We start from the raw sequence: 20210 nt of genomic DNA on the forward strand, positions 1-20210 counted from the left end.
TATTATAGTAAATATTCACTATAATAAACCATTTATGTGATGACTTCACTACAGTGAGCATTAATTATCAAAAAATTAACTGAATTAATCTAAACATCCATATGCTTCCATATAAATATATAGTATAATATATAATAAATTTAGTTTAATCCTTTATCCAAGTGTAAGCAAACAAAGTTTGCGCCTGAAAATATCTTCAGGACTGAGGTAAGGTGGTGCAACACCAGGCAACTCTGAGCAAAGGTGGACCAAGCTCTCATCACTCCTTGTCTCAGTATCTCCCATAATGCAAAGTACATCTCCTTGCGGACATGTATAGCATGTTCTCAAGGAGATGTTATACATGTCTGCAGAAGGCAGAAGCAATAGGAGAGGTCACATTTACCTATAAGAGTTGCCAACAGGTGTACCACCTTATTATTGAATTACTCTGGATTTAGAGAAAGATGCTGGAAGTTTATTTTGCACTTGGTTAGACTATAATAAATTTAGTTTAATCCTTTATCCAAGTGTAAGCAAACAAAGTTTGACCCTGAAAATATCTTCAAGACTGAGGTAAGGTGGTGCAACACCAGGAAACTCGTATTGATGAGTTGGCAACTCGTATAGGTAAATATGACCTCTCCTATTACTCCTGCCTTAGTATCTCCATGTTTGGGTCTGCCTCCCACTGACGAGACCTCAATAAAGGTCGAAACAGATCTGGGTAGTGGCCCTTCCCTTAATGCATAGCAGTATACTGCATTATGGGAGATACTGAGACAAGGAGTGATGAGAACTTGGTCCACCTTTGCTCAGAGTTGCACCACCTTACCTCAGTCCTGAAGATATTTTTCAGGCGCAAACTTTGTTTGCTTACACTTGGATAAAGGATTAAACTAAATTTATTATAGTCTAACCAAGTACAAAATAAACTTCCAACCCCACCAAAATATATAGTACTAAAATGCAAAATGTGATGCTGAAGACAAATTACAAAAAAATTACCTCCTATTTCTCCAGAAATTTTATTAGTATGCAAACCACTAAAGGCACTCTGTGCGACACTCTGCAAATGAGGCTGTAATTCAGGATTACTGGCAGCCTTCATGAGTTCTGTGCTAATAATTTTTTCTGTTTTTTCTCGGGCAGCTTGTTCAACCATACGCTGAGATATAACAGATAATTTTGCCAACGCTGCAGCCAATTCATCAGTAGCCAATGCTTGTCGAGCACGATCCTGAGATAGGTATATATATATAAAAAAAGTGTACTACTTTAATTACTGCATTAAAAGAATCACTAGAAAATTTAAATCATTCACATTACATGAGAAGCAGCTATTATTGGATAAAAGCAACATTTTTTCCAATACTTATAAATTTTAAGTCTATTTTAATTTTTTTTTAGTATTTAAGAGAGAAAAAAGATTGATAATATTTGAAAATTATCAGTGACAGTGTGAAATGATAACTGAATGTTGTATCTGTATTGATTTATATATTACTGATTAATGTATGACAATGAATTATTGCAGATAACTTAGAGAGATTTCCGTGCCGTTTATCAAGGATGTAGAAACTGACTAGGGCTTCTGACTCATCATTCAAACCTTGATGTCCCATGAGTGCACTTTTTACTAGATATTTACTTGGATATTGAATGAACCATAAATAGCTGGCAATCTGGAATTTAGATCAGCATTTCTCAAAGTGTGGTCCATGGCCCAATAGTGGGGAAGGGAGAAAGGTTCCTAGTGAGTTGTAAGAGATGAACGATGCAGTTTGTCCTTAGGAAGGGAGATCATAGTTGCTAATTTGAGATTTGGTTTGAATGTGGCGTGATGATTGTTTCATTATTATTTTGGCTATTTTTTCAGAAAATGTAACTCAGATATATGGAATAGTAATGCTGTTTTGTTCTTGTGTGTTTGCAGAGGAGGAAGTAGGAGAGCCATATAGTATTATATCTATTTTGCAAAAGCTGTAGCTCTTACAAAATTAGCCCAGAAAGTATGGAAGAGATAGTTATATGGAAAGTGCTGCATCATTAGAATAGCCTTAGCTCTATGTGTTTTTAGAATTTTAGAACTGTTGAGCTGGGTATGTGATTGTTAATGCAGATATTTTCTTGTTTGTGGTGTGTGTGTTGGCATTCTATAAATGGAAAAAGAGATGAAGCATCTGAAAGGTGAATGGTTATTTGATTCTTTTTCTACTGTGAAGTGAATTTTGGAATGTTTGCTGTTAAGGTAAGTTACAAAAAATCTACAAACAGATTAATGGTACTGCAATGGGTTCCCCACTTTAGCAAACTATTACATGGAACACTTTAAGAACAAAATAGCATATTTACTTACAAACTCCTAGTGTGGTTATGCTTTGTTGATGATGTGTTTGTCATTTGGCCCCATGGACAAGACACAATGATATTCATTGTCACATGTAAACTGTAACAGGTTTGCTCTGAAGATGCTGGTTTGAAATCCAATGAAATATAAGCCAAATAATAAATATCTTTTTTACAAGTATAATTTAGTCTGTTTGGTGTTGTAATATCATTACAAATAAGTTATTAGTTTTCTTCAGAGTTTGCAAATGATTTCATTTTCTTAAATAATTTTTGTACAGCTGAGTATACAGTGTCACCTTAAAAGATGCACAATTTTCATTATTTTTAAAGCTCTCTATCATATTTTTATTTTCAATGTATTCAATTTTGTCTTGTATAAAACTGAGTCATGATGACTTCTTATTTCAAATCCCCTAGATATCCTGTATCTTACCCAAATCAGCATGAACATACCACTATTCACAACAGCAACCAAGAAGACTGTGTATGTGCTTGTGCTATCATACTTGAATTCATTCACACTGCTTGCGCGCGCACACACACACACACACACACACACACACACACACACACACACACACATCATTCAATGGCAATGCACTGCTCTATGAGAGAAAAATCTAGCCCTAACCCCCCCCCTTCTTGATAGCATTCGTTTTCAACTTCCATGGATACCCTTGTGTCCTTCTCCGATCCTCGATAAAATGAAAAATTCCATCTACTAAAATTCTGTATAATGCTTTCAGGAGTTTGTAAGTCAATGAAATCAGCCTTCTTTCTCCTGTTTGCAAGTGTTCTACAATTTACAAATTCTCAATGTGTCTTCATAATCAGTATTCCACAATCCTGATATCATTTTTGACACTTCTCCACTGTATTGAAACACAATAGAAACAACGACCAGACCTGTACACAATAGTCCAAGTGAGGTCTTATCAAGGACTTGTAATGAGGCAAAATGACTTCCTTATCTTTACATGTTAAGGTTCATTTCAGCATTGCAATTACTCTCTAATTTGTATTTACAATTTTTACTATGTGACCCTTGAACTTCAACTTCCTGTCTACTAAAACTTCAAGATCCCTAGCCTCATCAGTTTCTTCTAGCATAATCCCACCAATATAATACAACATTGGATATTTAATTGCACCAAAGTGCATGCCCTTACATTTATTAACAATGAAATGACAACCATTTTCACATGCCCAAATCCCAGCCTATTCAAATCATTCTACACTCCTGATTATTCCATCTATCTTTGCATCCTCAGCAAATAGCTATATGTCACATATCAAATCCTTCCCAATGTCATTAATGTACAGATTAAATAACATTGAACCAAAGACTGATCCTTGTATTACACCACTGGTTACCTTAACTTTTGCAGACTCACATTCCCTATATACCACTTTTGATATCTCTCAGTCAGCCAACATCTTATCCACGCTAATATTTAATAATCCAAACTTATATTCTCCAATTCATGCAACAGTCTTCTATGCTGTATTCTGTCAAAAGTCTTAGCAAAATGCAAAAGTATCATTGTGTATTCATTCCCATTGTCTAGTTCAATGGTAACATTATTACATAACGTGACCAAAGAATATCCCCAAAGAATATCTCTCCTGAATGCTGTGAGAGTGATAGATGCAGAATATTCCCTGTTCTGAGATTAAAATTATACAACCTGGTTAAAGGAATAGCCAGTTCAGCTGAACACTGTTTCAGCACCCATGCTGATATCCTATCAGTCCCTATTGCTGAATTCTTATTCAGTATATGCAACAACTCCAATACCTCTTCTCATACACCTCACTTTCTTCATCCAGTAAAGAGGAATCAGTGAGCTCAATGTTGCATACATCAGATTGACAGCTTTTAGCAAAATGGGCACTGATTAGTTGAACAAGCTCTTCTGCATCTATCACTCTCACAGCATTCATTAGAGATATTCTTTCACATTCATTCTTTCTTTTATTTGCAGCATATCAATAGAATTCTTTGGGGTTATCTTTAGCTTGTAGAATTATTTTCTTTTCATACTCAGACTTAGTTTTCCATACAACAGTAGTGAATCTTCTAGCCTGCTGCTTATAATTTTCATAACGAATCATTCTTATGCACATGGTATTCCTTCCACATCCATTTCAGTCCTAACCTATTTATTCTTCGAACTAGAAGAGTATGAAATTTTGAAAATGAAAATCCAGAATTAACATTCATATTCTGACACATCAGGATAGCTTAACAATTAATTGTGTACAGTCTGTCCCACAAATATCAAAAACAACATGAAAACTTTGGCAATCACCTCTAGCTAAAAAGGAGGGGAACACAAGTGAATAACTAACCCACATTATACAGCATAACAGAAGAAAGTGACTGGCATAAGTCGATATTGTTCTCTTAAAATTTCAAAATAAAGAAATTTCGTATAATATGTAATATATATTTAATTAGAAGTTTTCAATATATAAAAAAAAAAGTTATGAAGTTGATAAGAATTTATTTTTGTGTTTGAAAATTTAATTCTTTATCCATAAGGAAAATCTTGAATTGCTGTTTGCTGCTAACATTAATTCCTTTCTTAAAGAAAATAAAGTAGATGCATAGTTTTGATATGTATAATAAAAGAATTCAACACTAAATACAACGCTAATTTTTGAATGACGGGCAGTCTCAAGTAGAGTGATGTGGGCAAATATCAGAACGGGGAACTGGACAATGAGACTTATTTGTGCCTATGGTCCCACAGAAGATTCTACTAAGGAAGAAGTGGAAGAATTTGAGGATTTAGAGAAAGCATCTGACACAATGAAAAAGGAAAAGCTGGCCCTTGTTGGGGATCTAAATAGCAGAGTAGGAAATGATTGCAGACATACAAAAATATTTTGGGAAAATTTGGAGAAAAGAGCAAAGCTAATAATAATGGCAAATATTTGTTGGATTTCTGCTCAGGACACGGACTGGTCATTACTAACACCATGTTCCAACATAAAAATGTGCACAAATTAACATGGAGAGAAGAGGCAAGAAATAAGAAAAGTCTCATTGACTATGTTATTGTTGATAGTGATGTTTTCTCCCTAAGGTGCAGGACACCAGAGTGTACAGAGGATTTGAAATTGGAAGTGATCACTATTTACTCTTGAGTAAGATAAAATTGAATTTCATATTGAAAAGAATAACATGTAAGAAAGTTTTAAAGTGAATTAAAGTTGAGCAGCTCTCAGATGTGAACTGTAGACTAAAATACACAAAGATTATTGAAGAAAAAATGAAAGAGTTTGAGAACAGGAACCAAACTTAAGAGATTCAGTGGCAAGCCTTGAAGAAAACCTTGATTGATTCAGCCAGAGGCATGTGGTGAGGTTGTCTGCAATGACAGAATAATCAGAACTCCATGGTGGACATAGGAAGTCAAAGAGGCAATGAAGGAAAAGAAGAAAGTATACCAAAAGTTCCTGGCAAATAAGTCAGCTTGTACTCTTAGAGAATACAGAACAAATGTAAGAAAGCTAAACACTGTGTAAAACTAGCTAAACAAAAGTCATGGGAGGACTTTGCAAGAACATAGAATATAAATATCAAGGAGGCAAAATATTTTCGAGGTTGTTGTAGAAGCTTAGAAATGGAGGAAAGAGTACCTGTAAAAGGAGTTAGAGATGATAAAGGTGACATGAAAATGCGAGAAAAAGATATCCTTGAAGTATGGAGTAATTACTTCGAGAAATTACTAAATGAAACAACCAGTGATAGCACAGTGATTAAAAAAACACTCAACAGGCATGCAATCAGGAATACATATCCATACTTGAAGTAGAAAAAGCCATCAAAGGCTTAAAATGTGGAAAGGCAGCAGGAGTAGATGATATTCTACCATAAATGCTGAAGTATAGTGGTATAAAAGTCTGCACTGCATAGTTCAGAAGGCCTCGACATAGGGACGAATTCCCGATGATTGGAGTAGAGCTCTCATAGTACCGATATATAAAAAAGGAAATAAAACTGAATGTGAGAATTACAGAGGTATTTCCCTACTGAGTGTTCCTCGTAAGATATATGCAAGTATACTTGAGAAACGGTTGAGAAGAATTGTAGAAGAAAAGCTTGGTGAAGAACAAGCTGGATTCCGGCCAAACAGAGGCTGTCGGGATCAGATCTTCACTTTACGACAAATAGTGGAGAAATCATGGGAATATAACAAAGATCTCTATTTGAGTTTTGTAGATCTGGAAAAGGCATATGATAAGGTGCAAAGAGAGATGCTATTCAATACGCTACAGTTATATGGTGTCAATGGGGCATTATATCAAGCAATACTTAATCTTTATTTGGGTTGTAAATCAGCAGTTAGAATCGATGGAAGTACAGGAAGATGATTTAATGTTAAATCTGGTGTGAGACAAGGATGTACATTATCCTTTCTGTTATTCATTATCAATATGGATCACATTATGAAGGAAAGTGGTATTAAACATAATATCAAAATTAGAGATGTTAATGTCAGCTCTTTGTTTTATGTGGACGATGTTATACTTATCAATAAATCCACTACGAGTCTGCAAGATTCTCTGACTAAATTGAATAACTGTTGTAATAGATATGGTATGAAGGTCAGCAATAAAAAGACAAAGACAATGAAAATAGGCAGAATCGTTGAAAATGTCAACTGCATTGTGAACGGAGAACCTGTGGAACAAGTAAAACATTTCACCTACTTAGGCACAATTTTTAGTGAAGATGGTAAATTAAATATGGAAATAGACAACAGAATCAATAAAGCTGATATAGTAGGAAGTCAACTGAATAAATTCATATGGAATAAGAGAGAAATTAGTCAGAATACTAAATTAGCTGTATAAGACATTTTGGACTGGTTTGAACACTGTTCAAACCAGTTTTAACTTATGGATCTGAGAGCTGGGTCAGTAGTAAAGCAGTCGACCAAAGACTAGAGACCACAGATATGGGAATCCCAAGAAAGATTATTGGCGTGAATAGATGGCATCAATGGCAACATCATATTAAAAACGAGGCTATTAGGAAAGAACTTGACATTGTCAGCATCCAGGAATGTGTTAGCAGAGCTAATCTAAGATCGTATGGACACTTAAACAGAATGGGCGAGGAAAGATTATCAAAACAAGTGTTCTCCGCCAGGTTGGCAGGAAAATAACCCACAGAAAGACCAAGATATAGGTGGATTGATACGGTACAAAGTGCCTTAGAAGACACAAATATAATATCTAAATAATATTAAAGTCTTGACAAGTAACAGACTGATCTGGAGGAAAATTGTAGATAGGAAGTTAGTAATGATGTAAATTTTTCATGTAGTACTATCATATCCTGTACACCCCTTGAGGGTTCATGGCAGGAATTTGATGATGATGATGATAATAGAAGAATGCTTCAAATGAGTATGCATTAAAAGCAAACGCAATTTCCTTAGTGATAATCTTTAAAAAAAATACATATATTCTGTTCGCAAGGAAACTTAAATATGGTGTGGAGATATAATTCATCAGTTAGCTGCATGTTACAGTAGTAACATAACAGATGCAATAGAACTTATGAGTACTAACCACATTGCCCTACCAGAAGTTCACTATCGAACACAAAAGCTTAAAAGAATATGCTTTTTAAGATCTTTGAGCTGCACTTACATCAGTTAAAATAAGTTTAACTGATCATGATTATCAAGCAATCAAACATGACAGGGCATTTTAAAACAACTAAGATTCACACTTAGGAATATATATTAACCAAACACTGAATTGGTAAAAATCTCATGCTTAAAAAATGTATAAAAGAACTAAATAATATACAAATACTGAAGTTAAAATTGTAGTACAAATTAGTGTAAATATATTAAAAATAGTTTCAAAATCAACTGAAATTAAATCATTTTGCACAAAATGGTACCAGTTTCTTGGTCATGCTGGACAATAAATCAATTTAAATGGAATAAATATCTGGATAGGTTTAGAATGGGAGAAGTTATACTTTTTGTCAGGAAGTTAGAAAAAAGTATGAGCATTTAAATAAGCAAAACTAGTTCCTGGAAATAAAGTTACCAATCATACCAAAACTAACTCTCAGTTCTTTTAATATAATCAGATGTAATCAGAGTGTCTAGGAATGGGAGACTGTTGTTGTTTTCCTTTTCCAAAGTAAACTGGAAAAGGAAAACACTTAAACAATCAAAATCCTGGGATTTTGATTGTTTAAGTGTGCTAAGAAATTGTCGAGTGTCCAGCTATGCAGCCAGATGGAGACCACATCATCAATGTATCAGGGGGTGGAGAACCCATAGTTGTCCCCTCTATTCTATCTGTTCGTAGAATTTTCCTTGCAAAATGAAATAGCCTAAGTTCATGGTGAACCAAAATAAGATTGAGATATCAGGAGGAAATATGGCTTGGATGAAGTCAGTCTAAGGTATCTTTGAGTGAGACATTGATGAATAAGGAAGAGACATCAAAACCGACCATTATGTCAGTGTGTTGGAGTGAGAGGTTTTCTATGCCGGCTTTAAAGTGGGCCGAGTTTTTTCATGTCGAGGAAAGTTCTTCGCAAGAAAATTTGAAATCTTATTGGCATGTCATTCCCATATATGAAAAAAAAAAGTTTTATGTATTATTTAGATTATATTTATCATTCTGAAATTTTTTAGTCCATTTAAAGTTATTAATATTCTTTCTTATTTAGATACTACAGGCTCTGTAGATGGAATATTAATTTTTACAAAACTGGGATAGGGTGGTTAGGGAGAAAGGACACCATATTTAAGAATATTTAGGGATAATAGTTATTTCCAACTAATATTTATAGTTAACTATTTACATAATCCTATTATTAATTCTAACTATTTATAGTTAATAGTTATCAGGGAGAATAAAATATTTAAGAATAGTTAGGGAGAAAGGGCACAATATTTATTCTTCTAGCCATTCACTATTTTTGTGTTCTATGCAGTTAGACACCCATCCAGGCATGATATACATATATATTTTTTTATCTGAACTAATTCAGAAGGCGAGGTGTTACAGTCACTGAATAAGAGAGGGAGAAGTCTTCTTCTCCCTCTCTTATGCCCTTCTAAGTCATACCTCTCCCGAGGATAAGGTGATTAGCCCTATGGCTGAAGCTGCATGTGTTCATGGGGCCAATTTGCCTGCTTGCAGGAGGAAAATCCCCAGATAAACTAGGGAGAAAAAGCTTGCTGTCCACACCAAGACCGGCTAACTTGGTATGTCTGAGAAAGATCCTTAAGCTCCTCATGTTGGCGATGGGAATCGAACCCAGGACACTCCTTTACCAGGCATATGGTTGTGAAGAGCAGAGTCACTAGGCGCTAATGGAATATTGAATACATGTGTATTTCGAAAATCATTGCACTTTTCCTGCATAGCAAAGCCATGCATCTATACATACATGCATCTTGTATGCTGCATTCGTTTGCAGAGCTAGTTTAAGATCATGGGTGCACTTTTGAGTAATTATATTAAAGAAAATGATAATAAAATTACATAACTCCTATCATCATTATGTAAATCAGCATAAACTAAATTGCCACTGCAGCTGCAATACTAGTCTACCTTTTCCTCCAATATTAGTATTTTCTGACACTAAGAAATTTTATATTTAGTCTTCTTTATTAAAATAAAATAAAATAAAATAAATAAAATATATAGATAGATAGATCCATGCTCCCAAAGTGAAATATGTAATTAATTACTTCTCTTGTGAACTCTTCAAAAATAAACTGTAATAATCAGAAAGATTATGTCACAACTGACTAGATAGAGTACCCTCTCCTACTAATGAACTGTGGATTCAAAACTTTTAATGGGCATGGGTATCTGTAATTGTTATTAGGTGAAAGATGAATTTCATAGCTTGTTTTTCACATTGGTTAGTGCAACCTCGCCAAAAGTTACAGGCATTAGTTGCACTTGGCTAACAGCAGATGATGTAGTTACAGGTATAGAATGTGAAGAGTTTAGTATTTTCAGGAAAGATAAAGATAGAATGGGGAGGGGGAGAATACTGATGATAGCAGATGAATTGCAACTAAAAAGAATAGGAGACAGGAAGGAGGATGGCTGTTCATTAGAAGCAATCTGGTGTGAAATTAAGACCAATAAGATGAAACACAGATGTTGCTACATACCAGGGAATTCCACAGATGATCTGGAAGACATGCATCACCAAATTAGTACAATAGTACAGATCGAGTGATTATTATGGGGTGATTTCAACTATTGAGTTATAGACCGGAAGGAAGAACAATTACAAGGCAAAAAGGAAACAGAATTTATACACCTGATGAGAGATAATTACTTAAGGCAGCATGTAATGCAGGGGACTAGGAGTGAGAGAGTATTGGACCTGGTCATAAGATCAGAAGAGTTATCCATAACCAAGGTGACAAACATTGCCTCCAGCTGGTGAAAGTGACCATGTGGTCTTACTTGGGAGATTGTAAAACATGAGGAATACTCTATCAACAAGGGCTATTTGTGGAACTACAAGGCAGGTGATTATGACATGCTTACTTAAAATCTGTACCACAAACACTGCAGGGTAAGGATGTTAGTAGTGCATGACAGATAGTTAAGGGTCTTCCAGAGAAAGCAGTATTACATTGTATACATCAGGTAAGGAGGGTTAATCAGGAAGAAGTTAGATGGATGAGAAATATCATTAATGCTGTGGAGGGTATATAAACAGAAAGCTGACCAGCATAGCACCTTTCTGAAATCATGAGTATTACAAGGCTCAGACAAGAAAGATGACCAGTATTCCAGGGAAGGCACATTATGAGAAAAATTTAGCTGAGCAGACCAAAGAAAATCTCAAAGAGTTTTTTTGTTATGTGGCAAGTAAATGGAAGAATAACTATGAATGATTAACCTTAATGAGTGATGATGGTCATGAGAAGAGAGAAACAGATAAAATAGGCGAGTTACTGAGTGACCCACTTCGCAAGCATACATCTTCCTAGTGAGGTTACTGCTTTGACCTGTGTGACAGACACTAATGTGGGAATATCCTAAGAACCTCCAATTGATCCACAGAGGTGGATCAATTGGAGGTTCTTAGGATATTGCAGAATCTCAATGTAAATACAGCTATGGGATTAGATGGGTTATCAGCTCGGGTTTTGCAGGAATGTGCACGGGAACTGGCAATGCCCGTGACTACACTCTTTATGTCTCAGCTCTGGTAGAGTTCCAAGGGAGTGGAAAGAGGGCAAAATAATTCCCTTGCATTCTAAGATTACACTAACAAACTATAGACCAATCACTATCTCAGGTGTGGTGGTGAAAGTATTGGAAAAATTGATCAAAAAGAGAATTCAAAAATGATTGGATAAAAATATGATACTGTATGAGGGACAACATGGCTTTCAGGGCATGACTTATTAATGATAGAGTTACAGCTGACTTGGATAAAGGAAATGGCTACATGATGATTTTTCTGGATTTTGCAAAGGCATTTGACAGAATACCGCATGAAACACTGTTACGCAAATTAGAACAAATGTGGATATATGACACTGGCTAAGTGGATAAGAGGGTGGCTGCTAGAGAGATGTCATATATGGAGGGGCAGAATCGATGCAAAAACACTAGTGTGGCACACCACTAGTGTCTGACTAGTGGTGTGCCACAAGGTTCAGTGCTGGAATATTTGCTGTTTAATTTGTACATAAATGACATAAAAATGACCCAAAAAGGAAATATTCAGTTGTTTGATGATAAAAATTAAGTAGAGAATAGTTAATCAAGGTGATGTAGAGAGCTTGAAGGAAGAATTAAATACGCTGTCAGTATGGGCAAAAGTTAATGGGTAGCAGTTTAATGCCAAGAAATGTAAACTTATGCATTTGGGGGAAATAAATTATAAGCTGTGCATCACAATGATGGCACACTGTCCTCCAGGAAATAGAAGAAGCTAGAGATTTAGGGATGGTGGTAGACAGAGTTTAGACAACATATTCCTAAGGTAGCATATAAGATTACTTGGCTATTGAAGAACATATTAAGTAGAGATATGGAAGTTGTAATTCCTCTTTATAAGGCCTTGAACACCCACATCTGGATTACTGTGCTCAAATCTGGTCCCATGGGTTTCTTGGGATGTGAAAGCAGTGGAGAGGATTCAGAGGCGAGTGCCCAAGATGGTGAGTGGCCTGTAGAATGTGCCCTATGAGGATTGATTGAAGGTGTGTGGATTGCAGAAGTTAGCTGATAGGAGAAAAAGAGGGGACATGATAGAAACGTTTAAGTTGCTTCCAGGATTTTATAGGATAGATGCAGGGGAAATGTTTCAGCACATTTTCACTAATGAAATCATCACTTGTTCTGGTCCCTCTAGCAAAGTGTTAGAGGGACCAGAACAAGGGGTCATCCCTATAAGTTGAATAAAGGTGTGGTCAGTAAGGGGTGTGAGGACTAAATTTTTTGCTTGGAGAGTGGTGAATAAGTGGAATGGGTTGCCAGAGTTTTTTTTTAACTGAAAAAGCACTCAGTTGTGAGTGCTTTTTTCTGTTAATGAGTTCAAGGAGAGGTATGATAGATTGGGTCTCCCGCAATGGGTCTTCGGACTCCATGTAGGTGCTAGTATTATAATAATAAAAACTCTTATCCCATCACACCTTCAAACACTTTCATTGGTGCTCAAACACATTCATTTGCTCATGCATCACTATTCACCATGCCAACTCATTAGAAATCCTGATTACATTCCATAACTTTCATCCTACAAGTTGACCAGCTCACATTTCTGATATTCTGACACCATTTTTTCTTTCCCTCCCCACAAACTACCCATACTCACTAATGACCACATTTCATATACACTGCATTATCTGGAAATGTTATACCAAAATTGAAAATGAGTAACTCCTTCCACTGTTAAATGCATGTAATGTTATTGGAACGTGTAATATTATGTTTGTAATATTAATAAAAATAAACTTATGTAGGCTTTTATATATGACAAACAAAGACTGCAATTAATATCAACATACAGAGTATCCTAATTAATAATTTGGACACTGTGTCAGCAATTGTATATGCAGACATCATCATCATCATCAAATTCCTGACATGCACCCTCAAGGGGTGTACAGGATATGATAGTATTACATGAAAAATTTACATCATTACAAACTTCCTATCTACAATTTTCCTCCAAATCAATCTGTTACCTGTCAAGAATCCAACATTGTCAGATCTTATATTTTTATCTTCTAATCTTCTAAGGCACTTTATACCATATCAATCCACCTATATCTTGATCTTCCTCTGGGTCTTTTTTCTGCCAAACTGACAGAGAACACTTGTTTTGCTAATCTTTCCTCTCTCATTTTGTTTAAGTGACCATGACACCTGAGATTACCTCTGCTAACAATGTCAAGTTCTTTACTAATATACTTGTTTTAAATATGATACGGCTGTTAATGCTATCTATTCATGCCCCAAATCTTTCTCAGGACTCTCATATCTGGTAAAGTGTTTTACTTCTAACCCAGCTCTCAGATCCATAAGTTAAAAGGGTTTGGACACCCTCTCATATATAGCGAATTTAGTGTTTTGACTAATTTCTCTCTTATTCCATATACATTTATTCAGTTGACTTCCTACCATACCAGCTTTGTTGATTATGTTGTCTATTTCCATATTTAATTTACCATCTTCACTAAAAATTGTGCCTAAATAGCTGAAATGTTTTTTTCTTTTATAGGTTCTCCATTCACAATGCTTCTGCATATTTTCATTGTCTTTGTCTTGTTATTGCATACCATATCTATTACAAAAGTTATTAAATTTAGTCAGAGAATCTTGCAGACTTGTAGCAGATTTATTTAGAAGTATAACATCGTCCACATAAAGCAAAGAGTTGACATTAACATCTCCAATTTTGATATCAGGTTTAATACCACTTTCCTTCATAATGCGATCCACACAGATAATGAATGACAGAGGAAATAACGTACATCCTTGTCTTATACCAGGTTTAACATTAAACCATCTTGTACTTCCTTCAATTCTAACTGCTGACTTACAACTCAAATAAAGATAAAGTTGCTTGATATAACGCCCCACTGACAACATACAAATGTATTGTTTTGAATAGCTTCTCTCTTGGCACCTTGTCATATGCCTTTTCGATATCTACAAAACTTAAATACAGATCTTTCTTATATTCACACGATTTCTCAACTATTTGTTGTAAAGTGAAAATCTGTTCCTGACAGCACCTCAATTTGACCTGAACCTTGTTCTTCACCAAGATTCTCTTTTGCAATCCTTCTTTACCATTTCTTAAGTATACTTGTATAAATCTTACCAGGAACACTCAGTAGGGAAATACCTCTGTAAATCTCACATTCAATTTTATTTCCCTTTTTATATATGGGTACCACGAGAGCTCTACTCCAATCATCTGGTATTTGTCCCTGTCCAGGCCTTTTGAATTATGCAGTGCATTGTAAGACTTTTATACCTCCATACTTGAACATTTCAGGTCGAATATCATCAACTCCAGCAGACAGTGGCACATCAATATAGGTTAATGAGTAAAATATCTCACTATGTAAGATAAGTAGCTGTGTAAAATGTTTTTCTTGAAGTGGAGCACAATACCACCAACTCATGATGGTAATGTTAGTGTAGCAAGTAGTAGTCTTCTATGATGCAACAATCATCATCATCAAATTCCTGCATAGTACCCTCAAGGGGGTGTAGAGGATATGATAGTACTACATGAAAAAAATGACATCATTACTAACTTCCTATCTACAATTTTCCTCCAAATCAGTCTGTTACTAGTCAAGACTCCAACATTATCAGATCTTACATTTCTATCGTCTAAGGAACTTTGAACTGTATCAATCTACCTATATCTCGGTCTTCCTCTGGGTCGTTTTGCTGCCAACCTGGCAGAGAACACTTGTTTTGCTAATCTTTCCTCACCCATTCTGTTTAAATGACCATACCACCTGAGATTAGCTCTGCTAATGCATTCCTGGATGCTGACAATGTCAAGTTCTTTCCTAATATCCTTGTTTTTAATTAACTCGAACCCATAACTCGAATGTAATCAGTATATCGCCATTGATGCCATCTGTTCATGCCGCTAATCTTTCTCAGGACTCTCATATCTGGAGTCTCTAGTCTTTGGTCAATTGTTTTACTTCTGACCCAGATCTCAGATCCATAAGTTAAAACTGGTTTGAACACTGTCTTGTATAGAGCTAATTTAGTGTTCCGACTAATTTCTCTCTTATTCCATATGAATTTATTCAATTGACATCCAAACATACCAGCTTTGCTGATTCTGTTGTCTATTTCTACATTTAATTTACCATCTTCAGTAAAAATCGTGCCTAAGTAGTTAAAATGTTTTCTTGTTCACAGGTTCTCCATTCACAACACAGTTGACATTTTCAATGATTCTGCCTATTTTTATTGTATTTGTCTTTTTATTGCTGACCTTCATACCATATCTATTACAACAGCTATTCAATTTAGTCAGAGAATCTTTCAGACTTGTAGCAGATTTATTTAGAAGTATAACATCATCTGCATATAGCAAAGAGCTGACATTAACATCTCCAATTTTGATATCATGTTTAATACCACTTTCCTTCATAATATGATCCATATAGAAAATGAATAACAGAGGAGATAATGTACATCCTTGTCTCACACCAGATTTAACATTAAACCATCTTCCTGTACTTCCTTCAATTCTAACTGCTGACTTACAACTCAAATAAAGACAAAGTATTGCTTGATATAATGCCCCACTGACACCATATAATTGTAGCGTATTGAATAGCTTCTCTCTCTTGGCACCTTCTCATATGCCATTTCCAAATCGACAAAACTTAAATACAGATCTTTGTTATATTCCCATGCTTTCTCGACTATTTGTCGTAAAGTGAAGATCTGATCATGACAGCCTCTATTTGGCCTGAATCCAGCTTGTTCTTCACCAAGCTTTTCTTCCACAATTCTTCTGAACCGTTTCTCAAGTATAATTGCATAGATCTTGCCAGGAACACTCAGTAGGGAAATACCTCTGTAATACTCACATTCAATTTTATTTCCCTTATTATATATGGGTACTATGAGAGCTCTATTCCAATCATCGGGAATTCGTCCCTCTGTCCAGGCTTTCTGAACTATGCAGTGCAGCCCCTGTAAGACTCTTATACCACCATACTTCAGCATTTCTGGTCGAATATGGTGGCTTTGATGGCTTTTTCTACTTCAAGTATGGATATGTATTCCTGACTGCATGCCTGGTCAGTGTTTTTTACCACTGTGCTGTCATCACTCCTTGTTTCATTTAGCAATTTTTCAAAGTAATTACTCCATACTTCAAGGATATCTTTTTCTACCGTTTTCATGTCAACGTTATCATCTCTAACTGCTTTTACAGCACTCTTTCCTCCATTCCCAAGCTTCTTCAACAACCTCCAGAATATTTTGCCACATTCTTGATATTTATTTTCTATATTCTTGCCAAAGTCGTCCTATGACTTTTGTTTAGCTAGTTTTACACAGTGTTTAGCATTCTTGCATTTGTCTCAATATTCTCTAAGAGCACAGGCTGACTTATTTGACAGAACTTTTGATATGCTTTCTTCTTTTCCTTCACTGCCTCTTTAACTTCCTGTGTCCACCAGGAAGGTTTCATTCCTGTTCTCAAAGTCTTTCATTTTTTCTCCAATAATCTTTGTGTATTTTAGTCTACAGTTCACATCTGAGAGCTGCTCAACTTTTATTCGCTTTAAAACTTTCTTAGATGTTATTCTTTTCAATACGAAATTCAATTTTATCCTGCTCAAGACTAAATAGTAATCACTTCCAATTTCAAATTTACTGTACACTCACTATCAACAATAACATAGTCAATGAGACTTTTCTTATTCCTAGCCGCTGTTCTCCATGTGAATTTGTGCACATTTTTATGTTGGAACATGGTGTTAGCAATAACCAGTCCATGTCCTGAGCAAAAATCTAACAGATATTTGCCATTATTATTAGCTTTGCTCTTTTCTCCAAATTTTCTCAAAATATTTTTGTATGTCTCACAATCATTCCTACACTGCTATTTAGTTCCCCAACAAGGACCAACTTTTCCTTTTTCATTGTGTCAGTTGCTTTTTCTAAAGCCTCAAAAAATTCTTCCACTTCTATCTTAGTAGAACCTTCTGTAGGATCATAGGCACAAATAAGTCTCATTGTCCAGTTCCCCATTCTCATATTTGCCCACATTACTCTACTTGAGACTGGCTGCCATTCAAGAAGATTAGCCTCACATTTTTTGTTGAATACTATGGCTACTCCTTCTTTTCCTTGATTGTCATTTCCTGAATATAACATTTTGTATTTATTGCTCAGAAAGACTTACCAGTTTTTGTCTTTTTTGTTTTAGTCACCCCTATTATGCCGATCTCGTATTTATCTAATTCCTCAGCTACCTTCATTTCTTTATCAACATAAGAAGCCATTCAGGCTTCTTATGTTGATAGTACCGATCTTTAACTCTGGTGATGTTAAGTTGGGGTTTGTTTTCAGATTTGTTCCAGTAGCTGACTTTTTGCTGTTCGGCAAAAACAACGGGGGCCTTGTTTAACCGGGCAATGCCCCAGCAGGCATGAAATTTTGTCATGTTGTACCATCATTTTTTATTTTGGTTTAACCAATAAGAATACAATTTGGTCGGCTAAATCCCAAATTGCCAGCCCGTCCTCATTCATTCATTATCCAAGTAGATATCCAACAGGGTGCACCACGAGAAGGTGAGGATTGGACATTAGGTCAGAAGCCCTGGTCTGTTCTCCGCATTCCTTTAAAGGCTATGTGGAGGTCTCCCCTCAGTTATACAAAGCACTACTATTCTAAGGCAAGCATCATGATTCACTTTTATCGATAAAGAAATTTTGTTTTGTTTATACGTACACATCCCACAAATACTTTCCAGTAAGAAAGCACAATATAAGAACTACTTTTTGGAAACTAGTAAGCTTCCCAGTCTGTTGTTTACAACAAATGAAAGTATTTCTGACAATGTGTTAGGTGAAAAATATTTTATCTCAGAGTTTATACCACTGTATAATATTATAATAGACTACTCCAAACAAGCTACATTTAATATAACTGAGATTATATTGGTTCCTAAAAACCTTTAAAAGAGAAATTTAGCCATCAAAATTTAAAAAGGGAAATTTATTTCTATATACCATTTATTAATGCTTCGCAGATATTCATGTATTATTGTCTCACCTGCCAAGACATTGCTCTTTCTGTAAGACACTGTAGAGCCTCACCATCACGAAGTCTAACTGGAAGCTTCTGCAAAGATACCAAAAGAGACAGTATCGTTTCTACACGAGGACGGCGAGATCGTAAACACAATGGACATAAAAATTTCAATTCTTTAGCTAGGTGTGCTACTTGTGATGGTGACATTCCAGCTTGCTGTTGTTTTTTTAAATTAGCTGCTTTAGGAAGGGGAATGCAGTTCACTGAAAAAATAAAAATAATACATGATTGAAAAAAAAATCAATTCTAAGGAATGATGATTTTACTTTAATTTTTAAGAGTATATTAATGCTTATTTTAGATTGCAGAATATCTGTTACAAACAGGTGCATGCAATTATTCCATGTCAAGGACAGAACAAATGTGTGCGCACACACACACACACACCCATCCAGAACAACCATAAAGTAGACCATCAACTGTTTTGTGATTGTATGCACATTTAAATTGACAGGATCTCTCTAGTAAATGAAATTTAAATCCATGCCAGGCAATATACCATTTGACCTTCTGCCTTCACAGAGAACATTGCTTTCAGATTTTAAAACACATTATTTTAATCTACCATTGTCACTGTGGGATGAACGGTAAATTTACAAAATTAGAAGTGCTTCAACAAAGTCAACAATCTAAAGAAATTCACAAAAACACAAAAATGTGTTTCATTGGTTTTTGTAATATTTCATGGTGAATTAATCATCAGTCACTCTAAATTTACTATCAGTCTCTCTTAACTACCTTTTTGTAGCAGGTGTAACTCTAAAATGTTGTAACATAAAATAAAAAAGCACTAGTTTAAAGACTCCAATTGCTTTTGCTGTGTGTCTGTATGTGTGCATGTCATTTGAAAATGCTTTTGTTGTGACAATATGAGACAAAGATAATAATAATAATAATAATAATAATAATGAAGTGGACTCTTTATTAATGTTGTAGTGCACTGTTGTAAGTTTTGTAAGCACAACATTGCTATAAGTCATTTTGGCTAAAGTTTAGAGAAAAGGCAAGTCTATGACTTGTCTTCTTTCTAAATCCAATGATGGTTTCATAGATTTGAGAGAACAACAGCACTATATATTAATAATTTTACTTCCTTTATTAATGCATCTGAATTTTATATGGAAAAAAAAAAATTAACATTGTATCACACTTAAAATCTGAAATAAGTTCTTCCTCTTTAGATCTTCCAGAGTCTGCTTCCCCCATCACTACCAAATAATGCAGCAATAATAGATGAAAACTTTCAGCATGGATAGAAGTTCACCATCAGATGAAAGCATATATGAGACTGGCAATGAACCTCATTTGATTAAATAGAATTAAAGTATTCTGTTAGATGTGAATTTATCTAGACAACAATCTGAATGCCTGGATCTCATCTTCAGTAGTGGAATTTATTATATTCAAGAAAGAACATTCCTGTTTTTATTATTATTATTATTATTGTTCCGGTCAACTCCAAGGAGTCGACAGACTCATCGAGGGAGGCCCTAACATCATGTCTGGAACAACTATTCGACATT

The 20210-nt window shown here is 35.1% G+C and overlaps 1 protein-coding gene across 2 annotated transcripts in view; it reads right to left on the reverse strand.

Moving 5' to 3' along the window:
* The window catches only part of Kdm5 (Lysine demethylase 5), a 561081-nt gene that overhangs the window by 120678 nt on the left and 420193 nt on the right, over positions 1 to 20210 (reverse strand). For both annotated transcript variants that reach the window (XM_090393222.1, XM_090393221.1), the window contains 2 exons: positions 18649 to 18890; positions 988 to 1219 (listed from right to left, as the gene is read on the reverse strand). In XM_090393222.1, coding sequence (XP_090249348.1) covers positions 988 to 1219; positions 18649 to 18890 — 474 coding nt within the window. The remainder of the gene's footprint in view (positions 1 to 987; positions 1220 to 18648; positions 18891 to 20210) is intronic.

This window comes from Typopeltis vanoorti, chromosome 5, assembly GCF_054136105.1.
Source record: "Typopeltis vanoorti isolate ZY-2024b chromosome 5, IOZ_Tvanoo_1.0, whole genome shotgun sequence".
NCBI lineage: Eukaryota > Metazoa > Arthropoda > Arachnida > Uropygi > Thelyphonidae > Typopeltis > Typopeltis vanoorti.